The following is a 16,720-nucleotide window of genomic DNA, read 5'->3' as shown; positions in this document are numbered from 1 at the left end:
TCTACAACATGTGCGGATGTGGCCTGTCAGTTTAGCGCAGGCGTGCGCTCCACACCTCGTTATTGGTATTGAGACTGGGTAAAAAGTCACATGGGAATCCTGAAGTGACAAATTCACGCTTGAGGTGCTGCCAAGAAATAATGGCATCGCAACCAGGTTTCACTTTTTGCCATGTTTCTGAAAACGTGGGTAATAACACCCGATTCTGCCCAACTTGTTCAGAGCAGTCAAGTGTGAATGATTTTATTGATTTGTTGCTTTGGCCAAATACTGAGCATACTTACAGGGAGGAGCAAAGTAACAGGCTTGTCATTGTATTGCTGTTCTTTTTTTGTACAAGCGCAGGCTAGGGAAGGAAAGGGACTAAGGAACAGAGCTTTGGCTGGGTTTTTTTTTTTTTTTTTTTTTATGTGCTATAGTCCGGTATTGACTGACTGCCATGATTTCAAGAGGAGAATGATATTGAATGATGAATTGTGTACTAAGGATGCTTGTAGTTGCAAGGGTATAATTACACGTTTGTGTGAGGCATATAATTGAAATCCTGAGGTTGTGATAATTTGGTTAGGGTTCGGCTTTAAATTTTTTACTTTTACATGTCTGCATGAATAAATTTCTGACATGTCACAATATACAGCAACAGTATTCTTTTTAGAAGCTCAACCTTTTAATGATTTAAAAAAAACCGGCCTTGAGCTTCAATCAGTAAAGCTGGATACACGGTGTCCGAAAATCTGCTTGTGCAGCAGAAACCAGCCAACTTTCAGCCAGTCTGTACAGCAAACTGTGCGACAGAAGCCAGTCTGATGACCGGCTTTTTTTGAAGGGACATGCTGAGAAACCAGTATCTGATCAGCACTTGCAGCCAATAGCTGCGAGGGCTGACCAGTGTATGCTAGAGGGTTGTCGGGGGTCCCCCTGTTAAAATGCAATAGCTCAGTGGGAGAGATTGTCGCAGAAAGAAGTTTCCTCCAGTAAGTCACATGGTGAGAGATTGCAGCAGGGGCTGATCTGTGTCAGACATTTTGAGAACAAAGTCAAGTCTGCCCAGGCACCAGGATTTACAGAAGTGTGTGATCTCTGAGCTGGCATTTCATTTCTAGAGGTAGATGGATCCCGTCATGAAGTCTGATTAAAGATTACACTGTCTTGGAGAGAAAATTGCATATGGTGAGGTAAGAATTACCTGCAACTGTAATAGTTTTAGGCATGAATATTCCTTACTAATACAGAAGTCTGTGTCTTAATTTGTACAGGTGGAGGCACTGCAGGCCCAGTTGGAGGAGCAGACCCGTCTCTCCAAAGAGCAGGTAGAGTCATTGCTGGATGACCGTAGGATCCGTATGGAGGAGGCTCAAGTGCAGCATCAGAGGGACCAGGATAAAGTCAAAGAATTGACAGATAAGTGAGTTTCCAAAGATGGATTTTTCTTTTAAATCGATCATTCCAGTTTCTACAGATCTTAAAGCAGCCCACCGCGGACAGGTGATTGTGACCGACCCTGCATTTTTTTTCCCTTTAAATATTTCAGGTTAGAGCAGGAATGTGAATGTAGAGTGAAGGGAAGTCCTAGATTGTGACAGCTCTGACATGACATGTCATGACACAGCTCAGGGAAGACCTGGGAGGACTTTCCTCACTCTGCCAGGCGCCTTTGAAACTGTGGTCTGGTCAGTGAACTTTACAGAGGGAGGGGGTGTTTTTTGCTTGTGCGGGAGAGATGTGTGTTAGTTACTCCTGACCTTGGCACTGTGTGTATTACTTTTTTCCTGACGTCTGGAATTTGTATTACATAATTAAAAACTGTGTTACGACCTCTGAATGCCAAATTGCATACTACTGACCTCTGAAATCTGTGATTTTACAAATCTATGTACTTTGCATTACTACTGACCCCTGAACTCTGCATTACTTACTACTGAATGCTGTGTTGTCTACTACTGACCTCTGGATTACCTATTACTGTTTCCTGCTTGAACTCTGCATTAGTTACTAGTGAACTCTAGGTTTCTCTTTGACCTCTGCACTCTGTGTTTCTTACTACTGACCTCTGAACTTTTTTGAACGCTCTTTACTTTTGTAATGGTTATTTCTGTTAAAGAACAAAACAAAGCACAACTCACTGGTGATCTTTGATCTCATTCATGATATTCATCTTCTCCTCTCAATTCTCAAGAGTTGCCTTCCTCTGTCATACAACTTTTGTGTGCTTCTTGTGGCGTATGTGTGTGTCTGTTAGTCAATAAATACATTCATAGACATTTTATCTGCCCCAAGATTCACAAATAAAAACACACTCTGGTGATCCTCTTACCTCTGTTCTGTGATATAGGACAGAAGAATAGGGGAGTTTTAAATTATCTGGGAATATCCTATAAGTGGAACAGATAAATCTTTAATAGATTCGGAAAGTGGGAAATGGTTATATACAGAGATTAGAGGGAAAAAAACTATAATACCACCTAAAGAAAAAAGGAGAGAGAGAAAAAAAATATATATAAAAAAGTGTATGTGTGTGTGTATATAATATATATATATGTATGTATGTACAGTGTGTGTGTGTGTGTATGTGTATGTATATATATATATATATATATATATATATATATATATATATATATATATATATATATATATATATTAGTGCCTTGCGAAAGTATTTGGCCCGCTTGAACTTTGCGACCTTTTGCCACATTTCAGGCTTCAAACATAAAGATATAAAACTGTATTTTTTTGTGAAGAATCAACAAGTGGGACAGAATCATGAAGTGGAACGGAATTTATTGGATATTTCAAACTTTGTTAACAAATAAAAAACTGAAAAATTGGGCGTGCAAAATTATTCAGCCCCTTTACTTTCAGTGCAGCAAACTCTCTCCAGAAGTTCAGTGAGGATCTCTGAATGATCCAATGTTAACCCAAATGACTAATGATGATAAATAGAATCCACCTGTGTGGATACCAAGTCTCCGTATAAATGCACTGTGATAGTCTCAGAGGTCCGCTTAAAGCGCAGAGAGCATCATGAAGAACAAGGAACACACCAGGCAGGTCTGGGATACTGTTGTGGAGAAGTTTAAAGCCGGATTTGGATACAAAAAGATTTCCCAAGCTTTAAACATCCCAAGGAAAAAACGAAAAGGATTAAGAGAGGTGCATGGAAGCCAGCCATCAGTCTGATGTACTCACCCTCCAGTCTGTCACCAACCAAGTAGACCTGTCTCATGATATAAATAAAGAACAGGGGTTTCGTTGACACGCATTTGCAAACGCATGTGTAAGCTGCAGGGCCACTACATGGCACCCTGTTTTACCTGCAGTCCTAACACTTTTCTTTGAGTGTCTCCACACTGGGAGCACATGGCTGCTAATGGATGGATAGGAGGCAGGTGGGAGGGAGCAGCCCAAACCTCCCCAACCCACCCCCATCCATGACTGGTCTAGTATCTCAAAACTCTAATAACGATGTTCTTGTGATGGTACAAACTGAAAACGACCAGCTGAAAAGCATATACAGTGGGTACGGAAAGTATTCAGACCCCCTTAAATTTTTCACTCTTTGTTATATTGCAGCCATTTGCTAAAATCATTTAAGTTCATTCTTCTTCCTCATGAATGTACACATAGCACCCCATACTGACAGAAAAACACAGAATTGTTGACATTGTTGCAGATTTATTAAAAAAGAAAAACTGAAATATCACATGGTCCTAAGTATTCAGACCCTTTGCTCAGTATTTAGTAGAAGCCCCCTTTTGATCTAATTCAACCAGGAGTCTTTTTGGGAAAGATGCAACAAGTCTTTCACACCTGGATTTGGGGATCCTCTGCCATTCCTCCTTGCAGATCCTCTCCAGTTCTGTCAGGTTGGATGGTAAACGTTGGTGGACAGCCATTTTTAGGTCTCTCCAGAGATGCTCAATTGGGTTTAAGTCAGGGCTCTGGCTGGGCCATTCAAGAACAGTCACGGAGTTGTTGTGAAGCCACTCCTTCGTTATTTTAGCTGTGTGCTTAAGGTCATTGTCTTGTTGGAAGGTAAACCTTCGGCCCAGTCTGAGGTCCAGAGCACTCTGGAGAAGGTTTTTGTCCAGGATATCCCTGTACTTGGCCGCATTCATCTTTCCCTCGATTGCAACCAGTCGTCCTGTCCCTGCAGCTGAAAAACACCCCCACAGCATGATGCTGCCACCACCATGCTTCACTGTTGGGACTGTATTGGACAGGTGATGAGCAGTGCCTGGTTTTCTCCACACATACCGCTTAGAATTAAGGCCAAAAAGTTCTATTTTGGTCTCATCAGACCAGAGAATCTTATTTCTCACCATCTTGGAGTCCTTCAGGTGTTTTTTTTAGCAAACTCCATGCGGGCTTTCATGTGTCTTACACTGAGGAGAGGCTTCCGTCTGGCCACTCTGCCATAAAGCCCCGACTGGTGGAGGGCTGCAGTGATGGTTGACTTTCTACAACTTTCTCCCATCTCCTGACTGCATCTCTGGAGCTCAGCCACAGTGATCTTTGGGTTCTTCTTTACCTCTCTCACCAAGGCTCTTCTCCCCCGATAGCTCAGTTTGGCCGGACGGCCAGCTCTAGGAAGGGTTCTGGTCGTCTCAAACGTCTTCCATTTGAGGATTATGGAGGCCACTGTGCTCTTAGGAACCTTAAGAGCAGAAAAAATCTTTTTGTAACCTTGGCCAGATCTGTGCCTTGCCACAATTCTGTCTCTGAGCTCTTCAGGCAGTTCCTTTGACCTCATGATTCTCATTTGCTCTGACATGCATTGTGATCTGGAAGGTCTTATATAGACAGGTGTGTGGCTTTCCTAATCAAGTCCAATCAGTATAATCAAACACAGCTGGACTCAAATGAAGGTGTAGAACCATCTCAAGGATGATCAGAAGAAATGGAAAGCACCTGAGTTAAATATATGAGTGTCACAGCAAAGGGTCTGAATACTTAGGACCATGTGATATTTCAGTTTTTCTTTTTTAATAAATCTGCAACAATGTCAACAATTCTGTGTTTTTCTGTCAGTATGGGGTGCTATGTGTACATTCATGAGGAAGAAGAATGAACCTAAATGATTTTAGCAAATGGCTGCAATATAACAAAGAGTGAAAAATTTAAGGGGGTCTGAATACTTTCCGTACCCACTGTACCTCCAACCCCTTGGCGGATACAGTGTAAAACACAGATTGGGACTTTATATGAGGCAATTGGCCTGTATAGCACAGTGCCTCCATCCCTAATTTCATAAAATATTTGGGACTTTACATGAGACAAGCAGGTCATGCTATGGTCTCCATCCCTGTATATGAAAAAACTGGGGTCAAATCAGACTGCATCCACCAAAAAATGCTTGAAAATGGCACGGTGGGACTTTAAATGAAGCACCAGCCTGTAGGCAAGGTGCCTCCATCCCTGGTTACATAAACGATGGTTTTTGTAACCAGCAGGTATGTCCAGCGTCTCCATCCCTGTATCAGAAAAAAATAATTGAAAAGGATTAAGAGAGGTGCATGGAAGCCAGCCAGCCCCCAGTCGTTTTTTCTGATACAGGGATGGAGACGCTGGGCATACCTGCTGGTGTCTCACCTAAAGTCCCACATAGCCCACATTGTTTATTAAACATCCCAAGGAGCACTGTGCAAGCGATAATATTGAAATGGAAGGAGTATCAGACCACTGCAAATCTACAAAGACCTGGCCGTCCCTCTAAACTTTCAGCTCATATAAGGAGAAGACTGATCAGAGATGCAGCCAAGAGGAAGAGGCCCATGATCACTCTGGATGAACTGCAGAGATTTACAGCTGAGGTGGGAGACTGTCGTATACTGCACAGATCTGGCCTTTATGAATGAGTGGCAAGAAGAAAGCCATTTCTTAAAGATATCCATAAAAAGTGTCGTTTAAAGTTTGCCACAAGCCACCTGGGAGACACGCCAAACATGTGGAAGAAGGTGCTCTGGTCAGATGAAACCAAAATCGAACTTTTTGGCAACAATGCAAAACATTATGTTTAGCATAAAAGCAACACAGCTCATCACCCTGAACACACCATCCCCACTGTCAAACATGGTGGTGGCAGCATCATGGTTTGGGCCTGCTTTTTTTCAGCAGGGACAGGGAAGATGGTTAAAATTGATGGGAAGATGGATGGAGCCAAATACAGGACCATTCTGGAAGAAAACCTGATGGAGTCTGCAAAAGACCTGAGACTGGGGCGGAGATTTGTCTTCCAACAAGACAATGATCCAAAACATAAAGCAAAATCTACAATGGAATGGTTCACAAATAAACATATCCAGGTGTTAGAATGGCCAAGTCAAAGTCCAGACCTGAATCCAATTGAGAATCTGTGGAAAGAACTGAAAACTGCTGTTCACAAACGCTCTCCATCCAACCTCACTGAGCTCGAGCTGTTTTGCAAGGAGGAATGGGCAAAAATTTCAGTCTCTCTATCAGTTTTGCACATCGAGACATACCCCAAGCGACCTACAGCTGTAATCGCAGCAAAAGGTAGCGCTACAAAGTATTAACTTAAGGGGGCTGAATAATTTTGCACGTCTAATTTTTCAGTTTTTTATTTGTTAAAGTTTGAAATATCCAATAAATTTCGTTCCACTTGTTGTTGATTCTTCACAAAAAATTACAGTTTTATATCTGTGTGTGTGTGTGTGTGTGTGTGTGTGTGTGTGTAAATATATATATATATATATATATATATTGTTCTGTCTCAGCATCGATTGTACCTGTGACCTTCTTGTAGATACCCAGTCTGTAAGTGTGTGCAGCAGGTTGAATGATGGCTTTAACAGATAGTTTACTCAATGAATAAAGACTCCAGAGGTGTTCTCCAATGCTTCTTTATGCTTCAAGTTAGCAAAGGCATAAACATAGAGGCTTTTCCATAGGTAAATTTACAATGAAGTTACACAGCTTCCACACTCTGCAGTCTCCTCATAACAACTAAACAAAATGGCAGTTACAGCAGGAAAATGGAGATGGGAGAAACCATCTAGCCAGAAACAGCAGGGGTGATAGGAAGATACCAATAACATAGCATAACATAACATGTAATAACAACTGCTAGACAGTTAAAGCTGCGTGGCAGCACACTCCCCGCCTGGTATCGTGAGATACCACTACACAATTATTTTCCATAAACATACAATTAACATTGCATACAGTAGAATGCTATGTAGCCCTCTCCTCTAAGCTAACTATGCTAGAGATCTAAGTGACTCCTTCACATAACACTGAATCAGAATTTTTGGAAGCAGGCATAATTAGGACTGTCTCAGTGACTGGTCTCAGGAAGGTTTTTGGGCTCCCGTCCTTTACAATCCTGACTTCCACACTTCGGACCTTTCCATCATCACTAGCAATAGCCTTTGAAATAACTCCAACTGGCCACTGGATCCGATTGGTTTGCTTTTCTTTTAGAAGAACCAGGTCCCTTCCTTTAAGTTAGGCTTCTGGGTAGGCCACTTTTTACGTCCTTGAAGAAGTGTGAGGTATTCCCTCCTCCATCTGTCCCAGAAACAATCTGCAAGGTATTGAGCGTATCTCCATTGACGTTTATATATGTCCTTTTCATCAAAGATGCTCTTTGGTACTGGGGTCTGTCCAATTTTCCGGCTCAATAATGCAGCTGGAGTTAAAACAGTTGGACATTCTGGGTCTGTGGATACAGCTGTCAGCGGTCTTGAGTTGATTATTGCTGCAACCTCAGCAAGGAATGTAGTAAGTACTTCATGGGTAAGACGTGAAGAACTCACATCAAGCAACATAGAATCCAGTATGCGCCTTGCCATCCCAATCATACGTTCCCATGCTCCGCCCATGTGTGAAGCGTGTGGTGGGTTGAATTTCCACTGGTTTGCAGTGGCGGAGAAGGTGGCCCTTGGAGGTGGCTCTGTCTGAGAAGCTCGCTCCCGCAGGGGTTTGTTAATGCTCTGGGACGCTCTCTCGCTATAATTGAACTGGTTGGTCAGTTTTCTCTCCTTCTTGTTCCTGGATGGTATTTCCTCACCTTCTGTCCATTCTTCACTAGCCTGAGCGTCAGACTTCCCATCTGTATCTTTGTCTCCCGGCTCTGTGGAGTCGTTGGTCTGAGTCTCTTCAATGACTCCCAACTTCGCCATCTGTCGCCGCGCTTTATCAGAGTCTTCGTTTAACATGTTTCCATCCAGGGAGAAGTGTACGGCCAGCTGGTCCACGATGCTAATGGGTTTGTAGGCCAGTTCCTTAAAACTGTACCTCACAATGTTCTGGGGGGCATGAGGGTTGTTTGCAGTCAGGATATGAGTGAATTCCTCCTTAAGTTCAGCCTCGCTGAGTTCCAGCTGGTCCGGAGGCTTAACCAGAGTCTTGGCCTGCATCCATTCATCAGCTCCATCCCCCATAACTGTGGAGTCATCTTCATCCTCCAAATTTCTTCTTGAGCAGATGTTGGAACTCAATGCTACAACTTCAGGCCGGATTTCCGGATCAGTATCTGGATCCTCCAGGTGGAAATCGATATCTTCTTCTGAGTTTGTAGAAGACTGGTCCATTAAAAACTTGGGTTCTGAAAACCAAATGGTTTGTGTGAGGACAACTGCTGGCACTAAAATCTTCTGCATGAATGCTAGAAAGTGCTCTCGCTTCTCAGGTTTGTTACGGAGAGTTTTCTTCAGTGCAGCAAATCTGGTTAAAGCTTGTTCTCGATTGTTAGGGAGAGTAAGCCTTGGTACTCGGAAGGGTACTGGAGCTACCCAATTGTTGGAATTGTCCTTGAAGAACTCTTCATCCGTAATCTTAATGAGCTCCTTGTCTTCGACTGAAGGAGCAATCTTGTTGTCATCACAAGTAGTCTGGTACACTGAATCACCAAAGTCCTTTTGAGAAGTGAGCTTGCAGTTAATGCTTTGGAGTGCTTGATATGGAACTTTGTTCTTAAAATCAAGTCTTTCCTTCACATAATAGTGCGATGGACATTTCATCAATTGACAGGTAACATTAGTTTTGTAGGAAGCTACATCCAAGAGCTTGTGAGATTGGTCTAAGCAGACTTCTCCTATTATCACCCATCCAAGATCGAGTTTCTGGGCCTGAGGAGTATCATCTGGACCGTTGCATAACTCTCTCTTATTTTATGAACTCTAGGAATGTCTCTCCCTAGTAGAATCAAAATCTTAACATCCTTGTTAAGTGGTGGAATGTAGTTAGCAATGTGACTCAAATGAGGGTGATGAAGTGCAACCTCTGGTGTGGGGATTTCTTCTCTGTTGTTCGGTAGCTGATCATTCGATTAGAGTTGGAAGAGGAAACTCTGTGTCCTCATATTCTGATGCAACTACGAAGCCATGGGCTCTTCTTCCAGAAGTATTGACCTTTCCTGCACATGTCTGCAAGGTATAGGACCAGGTCTCTCCTTGAATGTTGAATAGGTCAAAGAATTCTGTACTGGCCAATGAGCGATTGCTCTGATCATCGAGTATGGCATACATTTTTATGGATTTTTGTGGACATCCTTCAGGAAAAACTCTTACAAGACATATCTTGCTACAAGACTTGCTATGAAGCCCTTCTCCACATACCTCTGTACACCTTGTGGTTACGGGGTCGGCATATTGCTCAGTTCTCTCCCCGCCATCATCTGATGTAGTCTTGGGGTTGCTGCCGAGTGAAGGTTTCCTTTTGAACAGATCTGAATGAAGAGCGTCCACATGTTTGTCACTGTTGCAGAGAGAACATCTGATGGCGATCTTACAGTCTCTAGCTAAATGATCGGAGGATGCACAACACTTAAAACAGATATTATGCTCTTTGAGAAATGACTTGCGTTCTTCAATAGGCTTGTCCTTAAATGCACGACATTTGGAGAGAGAGTGTGGCGCATTATGAATAGGACACTGTTGATTAAGATTGCTAGCTTTGATGTCTGTAGCTAAGACGTTGGATGCTATCGCGGTCTTCCCCACTGCAATAGGATGCCTTAAATCCTTGAATTTACCGTTGGTGGCAATACCCCTTGAAGTACTTAAAGGAATGGTGGTTGTATCTGGATAGAAGAAGCTTGGGTCATTCTTGGATCTTGCAACCTTCCGCACGAACTCTGAAAAATAAGAAAAGGGAGGGAAGGAAACACGATGCTCATACTTATACTTTGATCCTACACTAGTCCACTTTCCCTGAAGATAACTAGGCAACTTTGCTACAATAGGATTTACGCCCTGAGCAGTGTCTAAATAGCTAAGACCTGGTAAACTAGGATCTAACTTAGCAATTTCAAGTTCTTGAAGGAGGTCACCTAACTCTCTAAGCTTATGATTGTCCTTAACAGAGATTTTAGGAAAGTCGTTAAGTCTCTGGAATAAGGCAGATTCAATGACTTCGGGGCTCCCATAGTCTTGTTCTAGACGTTCCCAGGCAGCATCAAGGCCTGCTTTAAAGTTATAAATGTAGACAGATTTAAGTCTCTTTACTTGTTCTGAAGATTGACGCCCCAACCACTTTATTAGTAAGTCAAGTTCTGCTTGAGGATCAATGTCCAAGTTCTTGGTTACCGCCTTAAATGTAGATCTCCAACTCCTGTAGTTCTCTGGGCGGTCATCAAATCCAGACAGTCCAGTTGTAATCAACTCTCGTCGAATCATATACTTGCTGAACTCTGCAATGTCAGTGCTTTCAGTTTTTATAGCCACAGGGTCTACTGATGGTGCGCCGTCTTGGACCATGGTTGGTATCTGATGTTGGCTGGTAGGTAGAGAGAAAGGTGTTGCAGATGGGTTTAATTTAGGTAAGGGTCTGTCGTCTGAAGGTCTCTGAGCATTTGAAGTCAAAGAGAGCTGTATCAAAGGGGGTATAGAGTTCATTCTGTAGTCTTCTGCTGTGCCCTTGTAATCTCTATGCACATAGGGTTGTGGTGGCACATGAGCTGCGTAGGTTGATTCACTTGATTTTGTGACGTGCGGTAGTTGTGGAGGGTCTCTGTTAGTAGGTGTGTCTAGTTGACCAGCTTGCTTTGGCGACACATTGCCTTCTGATCCACTTGCTTGATGATTATGAGAAGAATCTCCAACTGTAGGTGGGACTGTATTGTCGTGGTTCTGAGTTAAGACAAACTGTAGGGTCCTTTCCACAGGGTCTTGAAAAGCAGCCAAGCTGGTACAAGCTGCTCCTTCTTCTTCCAATAGGGCTTGTTCCAAGACAGATAACTCTGCTAAAGCTACTTCCTTTTCTCTATTCTTCTGAAGAATTTCTAGCTGAGCCTCTGTTTCTGCTTGTATTCTTGCCTGAATGCGTTTAGCTTCTGCTTCCTTGCATTTAGCTTCTGCTTCCTTGCATTTAGCTTCTTCTTCCTTGCATTTAGCTTCTGCCTTGATGGCTGCTTCTTTTTCAGAGCAGGCGGCTTGAACCTGGGCTACTGCAACCTTTTGGCGAGCTTTGAGTATTTGGTCGCTCAGTATTGACCTTATAGAGCAGGACCACAATGACTTAGAAGAAGATTTATGATATGAGCGGGCAGACCTAGAAGATTTTCCTGAGTGTCTTGAAGAAGCAGAGTTACAGGATATAGTCTCATATAGCTGTGCCAATCTCCCTTCTATCTATGCCTTTGCTTCAAGATATGTACTATGCCTCTGCTGGTCATTAGAAGTAAAGTCCTTTAATTCCAATGCAGCTTCCTCTATGTTGGAATGTGACAATAGGGAATAGTACTTCTCAGAAAGTCTTTTATAATTCTCAAATGCCTTCTTAACCCTTGAGAGAGCAGTGTTCAATTGCTCAGAATTGTTGCTAGTTACATTAGTGGCTGTTATACAACTTAAAGTCTTTTCCCATAATGCAGTCAGGTTACTAGAGGTTTCTTCCTTACTTGCTTCATAAACCTCCCTTGCCTTCAAGGATGGATGAGGGGCTCTGACAGGACGAGCAGAATGAAGTAAGGAGTCTGCTTTATCTTGACTAAATGCAGGTAACTCTGTGAGATCTCTGTCAGACATAATAAGTACTGTATTTCTGGTGTCTTGTTAGAAATCTGCCAGAGCTCAGCTCTGTAAGTAGTGACTTCTGTTATTAAGCAGGCTGGGCTGAGGTATTTTTTGTTACAATAGTGGCTAGTGCTGGAACTAGTTCAAACTGGATCACCTCAGAAGGCTGTAACAGTAATGAAGCAGTAATAGGTGGCTGGTTTCATATGCAGAGTAATGCTTCTGGTGACTCACAGACAAGTTTGGTACTTACAGTTCTGAAGCTGTATATTACCATGGACATTTACTTCAAGTACTTTTTGGAACTGTACTCTCTGAAGCTGTGTATTCCTGGAAATTTACTTTTTGAAGCTGTGTACTCCTGTAAATTTACTGTTCTGTCTCAGCATCGATTGTACCTGTGACCTTCTTGTAGATACCCAGTCTGTAAGTGTGTGCAGCAGGTTGAATGATGGCTTTAACAGATAGTTTACTCAATGAATAAAGACTCCAGAGGTGTTCTCCAATGCTTCTTTATGCTTCAAGTTAGCAAAGGCATAAACATAGAGGCTTTTCCATAGGTAAATTTACAATGAAGTTACACAGCTTCCACACTCTGCAGTCTCCTCATAACAACTAAACAAAATGGCAGTTACAGCAGGAAAATGGAGATGGGAGAAACCATCTAGCCAGAAACAGCAGGGGTGATAGGAAGATACCAATAACATAGCATAACATAACATGTAATAACAACTGCTAGACAGTTAAAGCTGCGTGGCAGCACATATATATATATATATATATATATATATAACACACACACACCGTATAATCCTTTTTTGTAAATATTTTATTATATCTTTTCATGTGACAACACTGAAGAAATGACAATTTGCTACAATGTAAAGTAGTGAGTGTACAGATCGTATAACAGTGCAAATTTGCTGTCCTCTTAAAATAACTCAACACACAGCCATTAAAGTCTAAACCGCTGTGACAACACTATTTCTTCAGTGTTGTCACATGAAAAGATATAATAAAATATTTACAAAAATGTGGGAGTGTACTCACTTATGTGAGTGTGTGTGTGTGTGTGTGTATGTATGTATGTATGTATGTGTATATATATATATATATATATATATATATATATTGTAACATTTGGGGGTTATTTTAGCTTAAATGTAGAGCTTACCAGTGAGCTGAGTCCACTCCAGTTGTGCCTTTCAAGGGCTTGTTGGCCCACTTTTATTAAAGAAAAAGGAAAATAGTCCATCCAGAATTTCCCACGCAGGGGTTTCAACTTTACACAGCAGTAAAGAAATAATAAGCAAATAATACCAAGCCACCTGGCTTTCTGGTCAGCACTGCTCCTCAGGCTTTGACCTCGGTCCTCTTGACCCTGTAACAGTGTCCCTGTATAGTACACACTCTGTACCCTTCCTGACACTCTCCTTTTACAGCTTCCTTGCTGCCCAGGCCCACAGGTTTTGGCCCTCCGTCTGCTCTGTCAGGCTGCACCGTGCAGACATGCACACTTCTCCCTTGCTTGCCAGGACTCCTTGGGAGGGTGGAGCCCAGAACCCTGGTCCTGTCTCTACTAAAAGACCCAGCCACACCTGAACCATCAGTGTCCTGGCTAGTCTTAAACCCTGGTCCCAGGATTGGAGATTTCCTCCCACCCAGATCGCTGCAAAATCTCCAAGCTCCAGGTCCCCAACTGGACTTTACAAAACAGCAAGGAAACCTAAAAGCCAGTTTCCTGCAAATAAAAGAATCCTCCTGGAGCCTTTCAACCTGTCTGGTTGACAATCCTGGGCGACATACACCCTCACAGCTGACTGCACTGTCACTATATATATATATATATATATATATACACACACACACACACACACACGATCGAACGTTTGGGCACCCCAGGTAAAAATGTGCATAAAGAAGCCAAGGAAAGATGAAAAAATCTCCAAAAGGCATCAAATTACAGATTTGACATTATAATATGTCAACAAAAGTTAGATTTTATTTCCATCATTTACACTTTTCAAAATAACAGAAAACAAAAAAAATGGCAAAAGTTTGGGCACCCTGCAGAGTTAATATCTTGTACTGCCCCCTTTTGGCAAGTATCACAGCTTGTAAACGCTTTTTGTAGCCAGCCAAGAGTCTTTCTGTTCTTGTTTGAGGTATCTTTGCCCATTCTTCCTTACAAAAGTCTTCCAAGGTCTATCCATAGATTTTCAATTATTTTGTGGTCAGGAGATTGTGAAGGCCATGGCAAAACCTTCAGTTTACGCCTCTTGATGTAATCCCCCGTGGATTTCGAGGTGTGTTTAGGATCATTATCCATTTGTAGAAGCCATCTTCTCTTTAACTTCAGCTTTTTAACAGATGGCATCAAGTTACCATCCAAAATTTGCTGAAATTTTATTAAATCAATTTTTCCTTCTACTCGTGAGATGTTCCCTGTGTCACTGGCTGCAATACAACCCCAAAGCATGATTGACCCACCCACATGCTTAACAGTTGGACAGAGGTTCTTTTCATTAAATTCTGTGCCCCTTCTCCAAACGTACCTTTGCTCATTCTGGCCAAAAAGTTCAATTTTAACCTCATCGGTCCACAGAACTTGTTTCCAAAATGCATCAGGCTTGTCTATATGTTCATTTGCAAAGTTCAAACGCTGATTTTTGTGGTGAGGACGTAGAAGAGGTTTTCTTCTGATGACTCTTCCATGAAGACCAAATTTGTACAAGTATCTCTTTATAGTGGAATAGTGTACCACAACTCCAGTGTCTGCCAGATCTTTCTAGAGGGATCGTGCAGTCAAACGGTTTTTAATTGTTTTTCTCACAATCCTGCGAGCTGTTCTGTCTGATATTTTTCTTGGTCTTCCAGATCTTGCTTTAACTTCCACTGTTCCTGATGACTGCCATTTCTTAATTACATTCCGAACGGAGGATATTGACATTTTGAAAACGCTTTGCTATCTTCTTATAGCCTTCTCCAACTTTGTGAGCGTCAACTATTTTCAGTTTCAGTTTTTTAGGCAACTGCTTAGATGATCCCATGGTGCTGATTGTTGGAGCAAGGTCAGATGAGTCTGGGCATTTAAAACCTTTGAGATTGACATCACCTGGTCTTCCGAGACGATGATTGAGAACAATCCATGACACTGGCAGGTCTCAGCCTTGCAAAGGGGGCAGTGCATGTTATAAATTCTGCAGGATGCCCAAACTTTTGCAGACGCCATTTTTTTTGTTTTCTGTAATTTTGAAAGTGTCAATGATGGAAGTAAAATCTAACTTTTTTTGACATATTAGAAGGATGTCTAATCTGTAATTTGATGCCTTTTGGATATTTTTTTCATCTTTCCTTGGCTTCTTTATGCACATAATACAAATTTTTACCTGGGGTGCCCAAACTTTCGATCACCACTGTATATGTATGTGTATATATATATATATATATATATATATATATATATATATATATATATATATATATATATATATATATATATATATATATATTATAAAAAAAAAATGAAGGATCACTTTTTAATCAGAGTATAGTAAGTAAGTCAATTAAACTCCTGGGATATTGATCTGGTCAGTTAAGTAGCAGATGGGGTTGTTAATCAGTTTCAACTGCTTTGATGTTAATGAAATTAACATGTGCTCTAGATGGACAACAATGAGACAACCTCCAAAATTGCGGTGGAAGCACTGACATTTTATTTCACTACTCTTCTTTTTGGTCTGTTTTTCACTAGTTTTGCATTTGGCTAGGGTTAGTGACACTACTGGTAGCATGAGGGGATACCTGGACCCAATAGAGGTTGCGCAGGCAGTCCAACTCCTCCGGGATGGCACATCAATACGTGCCATTGCCAGAAGGTTTGCTGTGTCCCCCAACACAGTCTCAAGAGCATGAAGGAAATTCCAGGAGACAGGCAGTTACTCTAGGAGAGCTAGACAGGGCCGTAGAAGGTCCTTAACCCATCAGTGGGACGGGTATCTGCTCCTTTGTGCAAGCAGGAACAGGATGAGCACTGTCGGAGTCAAAATGACCTCCAGCAGGCAACTGGTGTAAATGTCTTTGACCAAACAAACAGAAACAGACTTTGAGGGTGGCCTGAGGGCCCAATGTCCCCTAGTGGGCCCTGTGCTCACTGCCTGGCACTGTGGATCTCGATTGGCATCTGCCATTGAACACCAGAATTGGTGATTGAGATCACATGAGAGCAGGTTCATCCTTAGCACACGTGACAGACGTCCAAAGGGTCTGGAGATGTCGTGAAGAATGTTATGCTGCCTGTAACGTTGTTCAGCATGACCGGTTTGGTGGTGGGTCAGTGATGGTCTTGGGAGGCATATCCATGGAGGGACGCACAGACATCTACAGGCTAGACAATGGTACCCTGACTGCTATTAGGTATCGGGATGAAATACCTTGGACCCATAGTCAGACCCAACACTGGTGCAGTGGGTCCTGGGTTTCTACTGGTGAGCGACCATGCCTGGCCTTATCTGGTGAAAGTATGCAGCCAGGTCCTGGAGGATGAAGGAATTAATACCATTGCATGGCCCCCACACTCGCCTGGCCTAAATCCAATAGAACGCCTCTGGGACGTTACACCTCAGTCTGTTTAGGAGCTCAGTGAAGCCCTGGTCCAGTTCTGGGAGGAAATACCCCAGGACACCATCCGTCGTCTTATTAGGAGCATGTCCCAACATTGTAAGACATACATACAAGCATGT

The 16,720-nt window shown here is 42.3% G+C and overlaps 1 protein-coding gene across 1 annotated transcript in view; it reads left to right on the top strand.

Moving 5' to 3' along the window:
• Positions 1–16,720, top strand: part of CCDC77 (coiled-coil domain containing 77) — a 68,695-nt gene that overhangs the window by 35,366 nt on the left and 16,609 nt on the right. Inside the window, exon 7 of the mRNA XM_082256644.1 lies at positions 1,257–1,405. Coding sequence (XP_082112770.1) covers positions 1,257–1,405 — 149 coding nt within the window. The remainder of the gene's footprint in view (positions 1–1,256; positions 1,406–16,720) is intronic.

This window comes from Pelophylax lessonae (genome assembly GCF_965119305.1).
Source record: "Pelophylax lessonae genome assembly, chromosome: 4".
Classification (NCBI taxonomy): Eukaryota; Metazoa; Chordata; class Amphibia; order Anura; family Ranidae; genus Pelophylax; species Pelophylax lessonae.
This window is presented reverse-complemented; position numbering and strand designations above follow the sequence as displayed.